Source organism: Electrophorus electricus, chromosome 21 (genome assembly GCF_041902795.1).
Source record: "Electrophorus electricus isolate QZ-2024a chromosome 21, ASM4190279v1, whole genome shotgun sequence".
NCBI lineage: Eukaryota > Metazoa > Chordata > Actinopteri > Gymnotiformes > Gymnotidae > Electrophorus > Electrophorus electricus.
In genome coordinates this window covers 4,367,501-4,372,719 of record NC_137517.1, presented here as the reverse complement: position 1 = coordinate 4,372,719, position 5,219 = coordinate 4,367,501, and the positions used below count along the sequence as shown (strand labels likewise).

At 41.5% G+C, this 5,219-nt stretch overlaps 1 protein-coding gene across 1 annotated transcript; it reads right to left on the bottom strand.

Moving 5' to 3' along the window:
* Window positions 1-2,082: 2,082 nt before the first annotated feature.
* On the bottom strand, window positions 2,083-5,150 carry pmelb (premelanosome protein b). Its single transcript, XM_081704859.1, has 6 exons — window positions 4,994-5,150; window positions 4,527-4,667; window positions 4,124-4,285; window positions 3,507-3,872; window positions 2,527-2,626; window positions 2,083-2,439 (listed from the first exon to the last, which is right to left on the bottom strand). Exons 1-6 carry the CDS (start codon window positions 5,148-5,150, stop codon window positions 2,160-2,162), a joined length of 1,206 nt encoding a protein of 401 aa, XP_081560985.1. The 3' UTR covers window positions 2,083-2,159.
* Between the last annotated feature and the right edge of the window lie 69 nt (window positions 5,151-5,219).

Below are 5,219 nucleotides of genomic sequence, written 5' to 3'. Positions count from 1 at the left end.
TGGGTAAAAGTGGTGTTTTTCTTTCTCTTGTCAGTGATGGAATATGGTAACATTTATTTTTGAAATGGCAAAATAATGATTTTTGATACACTGTGTGCACAATTATTGGTCAAGTTGTATTTTTGAGGATTAATTTTATTATTGAACAACAGTACTCTCAGTTAGTCCAAAATGTTAAACCTCAATCCTGAATATTTAAGAAAGTAAAGGTGAGATTTCGGGTTTCTTAGGAGAATATGTATGCATGCATAATTGTTGGGCGACTATTAGTGTGCAGAATTATACAACTAAATGAAAAATAAGTGAGATGGGGGAAAATTTCAATGTATTTCCATTTGATAACGTGAGAATAATAAACAACTCAACTTACAAATAAACATTTGACATGCAGCTTTGAAAAATCTGTCTTCAGATATTTCTTGGCCCAGTCTTGATATTTCAAACTTGTTTCTTGTTCAGTGGTGGGCAGGTTTCTAACCTATTTTACCGGCAAGGTTGTTATGAGTAAATGACAAAGCACTTTTTTTTTTTAAAGTTGCTCTGGATAACAGCGTCTGATAAATGTCGTAAATGTATAAGTTTCAGCCTACTTTACCTTGGCCATGTCTCTGGGTACTAAACACCTTGTATTTCTGGGCACTCGAGGTAGGTTGCAGTTCTGAAATATGACTACTGAATGATAACAGGTTCCTGGTCGCTTCACGTTTGATTCTTCTCAAATCTTTGGCAGTTAATTTGTCTCTTTTTTCTCAACATGTTTGTTACCACCCTGTTCACTGTAACAGAAGTCTTTCCTCTGAAAGACATTTTTTTTTACCTTTCAGATTGTGTTAAATCTCTTTTTTTGGCCAATTTAGCTATCTAATAATTATGCACACCTTGATATAGGGTGTCGATCTCCTTAGGCCACACCCTCCCTCATTACACAAATACACATCACCTGATACGCTTAAACCCAATAAGCATTCAAGTTTATACAGCCTGGAGTTGGAAAATACGCATACAAATGGTGATATGGTCAAAAACACATTGTATACAGAAAGGAAACGCAGGCGACATGCAGATTGCTGGTATTAAGGCCGTGCTAGGTGTGGGGAGATGTATCACATTCAAACTCCCAAGGGGTGGGGGGGTGTGTGTGTTTTTGCAATATATGCGATAGAGTGCGCCCTCTTCTGGATACGTATGAGATAGAAAGTAGTTCAAATGCTGTAATTCTGACACATTAAAAACGTAAATGTGGCATGTAGCATATGAAGAAGACTCGGAAGAAAGTAACATAATTGTAGCTAAAGCAGAGGTAGTAAAAACGTCATTGTAGTACACAAGGTTCACAAAGGTCTTTGTAAGCATGTTTAGAAGTGCATCATAGCTATATCAGTAACACATCAATTTTGAACTAGGTTGTAGAAGGTATTTTCACTCAAATGACTGCATGAAAAGCACTTAAAAAAAATGTAAGATATAAAAATCAAACCCCTACTGGAAAATTCCCTTGTGTAAACTTTTCTTACACATTTTGAAACAACCACTGAATAGAATATGCTGTAGCCATTGCGACTTATTCATGCCAATCTGTGTGGAAGAATCATGCAGTGGTGTGTAAGAGGCTGCCTGTTGACCAGGCTCCAGAGTAGAGCAGTGACTGACCTCCTACGTCCATGCACAGACTGGCCTGTGGGAGGACCCTTGGCCCCACATGTGCCTGATGGGAGCAGTTGGAAAATGTGTGCTTCAGTGGACATACTCATTTACCTATACATTTACCCGCAAATGTATAGAGAGAGACACTGGAGTTAAAGACCCTCTTGTGAAGTAGGATGCGCATGCTATTCACAAGTCACGTCAAATTTGTCATTCAGAAACCCAATATGGAAAAAGTGTCATGGCAACTGCAGCTGTTCTGGTAAACCTGCACTTAGTGTCATGGCAACTGCAGCTGTTCTGGTAAACCTGCACTTAGTGTCATGGCAACTGCAGCTGTTCTGGTAAACCTGCACTTAGTGTCATGGCAATTGCAGCTGTTCTGGTAAACCTGGAACCTGTTAATCACAGGTGAAAATTTCTTTTATTATAGTGGTTCGTGTTATTTTTTCCCTGTTCTCAACCCAACATACACTTTACTTTCTTTTAAAAAAAGGATATGTGATCATACTTATTCACTGAAATGAAAGAAAGAAATTAAAATTAAAATTGTTAATAAAGTGTTCAGTTTTCTGATACTCCAACTCACTGATAATTATGTTCACTCTGGCACTCGAGACAGCCAAGCTGACATCATTAGTCATGGATACGTTCAGGCAAAAAAAAACAGAATCATTGAAAAAGTGTCGGAGGACCAGCCGGCAGTCTGTGGACGGGCTCATGGCACTGCAGGTGGTCTTGACTGGGAACAGACAGTCTGCATCGGCTACCACGGTGCACACCTCCGTAAGCAAGCTGGAGCCAAACAGAAAACAAGGTATCTGAAGCAGGGCATTGTGCGCTCTGTCATGTTTGTGAGCTTGTTTGTGAGCTTCTGCACACCTTCCCCTGCAGGTGACAATAAATTCCACGGCATTCTGGTCCGGCTCCTCCATCAAAAACACGCCAGCTGCCTGAATAATCTCCACACTCTTGATCCCCTCTGAGAACACATCAATACCTCATTAATGGCTTTTTTGTTTGTTTATTGAAATTCAGAGAGAATAAGCCTTTTATGATGCATCACCTCATTTTTGCCTTGCTTCTGGGTGTGAAAGAATCAAAGAGAAACAACTTGTCTGGCAATAACTAAACTTAAATGACCTGCATATGCGCATGCTTTGGGCCTTCTTTTACTTTATGGAAAATAATTAGACCCGTAAGCCATGAGCATCATTATTTGTCATAGCACGCAAAATGAATACTTGCTTAGGCTTAGTAACTCACCAACAACTTCAAGTTCAGTGGCAAAGGACCCATAGCGGTATATTACACAGTCTTCCTCAGTATCTGGTGCCTAATGTTTCTCAGTAACAACAGTGGTTTGGGATCTCACAGCCTGTCTGTCTATTACTGCAGTAAGATGTGTTGTGGAACAAAATAGTGGCATTCTCTACTCACTCAGACAGCATTAATGGACAGGTCTAACAGGAGATATGAATGCATGTTTGTGCTAAGGTGAGGTACTAACAACCAGTGGTAATTGGTGTGTTTTGGGGGGCATTAAACTGTTGTTTGGAAGAAACCTCTGCACCAAAGGCTGGTATGGTTGTAATGATAGTGGTGGCATCAGGACGAGAGGCCCCTATGTTCTGAATTGGAACAGAGGATCCTGTCCACTTGGTCGAGTAAGTCGGGTTCACGGGGGTCAAGGCTCTACTTGTGGTCATGCAGAGGGCACAGGTACAGACACATGTCCATACATATGTGACTTCTTAGCTGTGCTTTCTATCTTAAACTTTAAAAGTTGTATTACATTTTCTATGACACACTACAGCACAAATGAAACATGAATATCACAATGTTAACTGCCTGGGACCTACTTTTTGAGTTAATCTGACCAGGCCAAATAGGCATCTTGGAGGGGGCAGCTTCAGCAGTGAGGCCGGTGTTGCTGGGACTGTTCGGAGGCGTGTCGCAGGCCGGATCCGGAATGGCCGCCTGCACGACAACCCGGGGCTCGAACGACCCGCTGGCAGTGTACGTGTGTATAGAGGTGAGCTCCCATGTGATGGTGGTGCCGCTGCCATCACCGAAGTCCCAGTTAAAGGTGATGTCAGAGTTGCCCAGGTAACCACTGGGGTCGTGTAGGTTGACGCTAAAAGCCACAGGCTGGTTTTGGATAAATTTATGATCACCCCCGTCTTTATCGCACACTTGTGTAAGAGTGACAGCAAAGGGAATCTGATCTGTAGAAGCAAAGAGATAAAAGAATAACTGCTAAATGCACGCTGTAAATGAACCAAACAACCAAATGTACAAACAATTGAAGAGCAACTCCATAGTCAGTATTTTAGAATATTGCTTGATAATGCACTATGGAATGGAAAATTAAACAAATGCAAACAGTATTAGAACAGTTATTCCTATTTTGATCAAAAGAGTTGTGTTGTAAAACAGGAAACATCCTTCCTGTCTGGAGATGTGGATTCATACTCACCGGTGATGCAGAACTGAGTAGATGCGTATCCAATCGGAATGAATTTGTCCTTGTTTCTGTAGTGATAGATAACCACCTCCATTAAGTAAGAACCAAGAGGAATGTCTTCTGTGTTGATTGTCAGAGAGGAGGAAGGCCCATCTGACACCTGCCAGTACTTTCCTGTGGAATCAGAAGACATGCCAACAGTAGGCACACAGCATCAAAGGTTTTGATGCTAATGAATGCTAATGTGTAATCATGAGCATTATTTGTTAGCCACATCAACCAGAGAAACAAATTTTGAACACCAAGTTTGTCTTAGCCAATTGATTAAATGGAAAAACTGTGTTTGACATTCCCTTTAAATTTGACATTCCCTTTAAACATTTATTTAAGATATCAAAACTGCTACGGGACCTACCACAGGTTTCCCACACAAACACAAAAGGTGGTTTCTTGTCCCCATTCTTGCAGAGTGGAGAGCCATCTGGGAACACCACATTTTGTTTATCCACAGAATTGTCCTGAGGGTAGATGGGCTCCCCCACACGATGCTGGGCACCTAGACAAGTTAGAAAGTGAATTGTCATGACTGAGTACACAAGAGTTTACAAAGAGTATTGAGGCATAGGAACATCAGAGCTGCTCAGTCATGGCTCCTCAAGTACTGATGCCTGCAGGTTTGCCATCCCACTTTTACCCAGAAGTCAGGTGTAATGACACGTAGTCAGTCGGCTGAATGGATTGCTCAGTGATTACAAAGACCTGTGTAAGGTCTTGATCATAGACAAAAAACCAGGGAGTTAGATGATAGACACAGAAGCAACATTCTTTGTTTTGCTGCATAATACCGTACACATGTATATGCCATGACACTGTTAGACATACCATTAACAATGCAGTTTTTCACCCATACAACTTGCCCATCTGGCAACTGCACCTGGTTGGCTGGGAAGAGTATGTCAATACCGAAGGTAATCCTAGCACCAGTCAGAGCTGGCTCGTCACTGCTGACCTCAAACTTTACGCCACCACCTGTGGGCATAAATACTGTTTGAATCTTGCTGTACTACTTAGAACCCCCCCCCCCCCCCCAAAAAAAAGATGAAAGCTA

Coding starts and splice junctions, on each gene's coding strand:
- pmelb (XM_081704859.1), bottom strand. CDS start 5,150: ATGCCCACAGGTGGTGGCGTAAAGTTTGAGGTCAGCAGTGACGAGCCA. Junction 4,668..4,993: donor GAAAAACTGCATTGTTAATG/GTATGTCTAACA, acceptor TAACTTGTCTAG/GTGCCCAGCATCGTGTGGGG. Junction 3,873..4,123: donor TACTCAGTTCTGCATCACCG/GTGAGTATGAAT, acceptor TTGCTTCTACAG/ATCAGATTCCCTTTGCTGTC.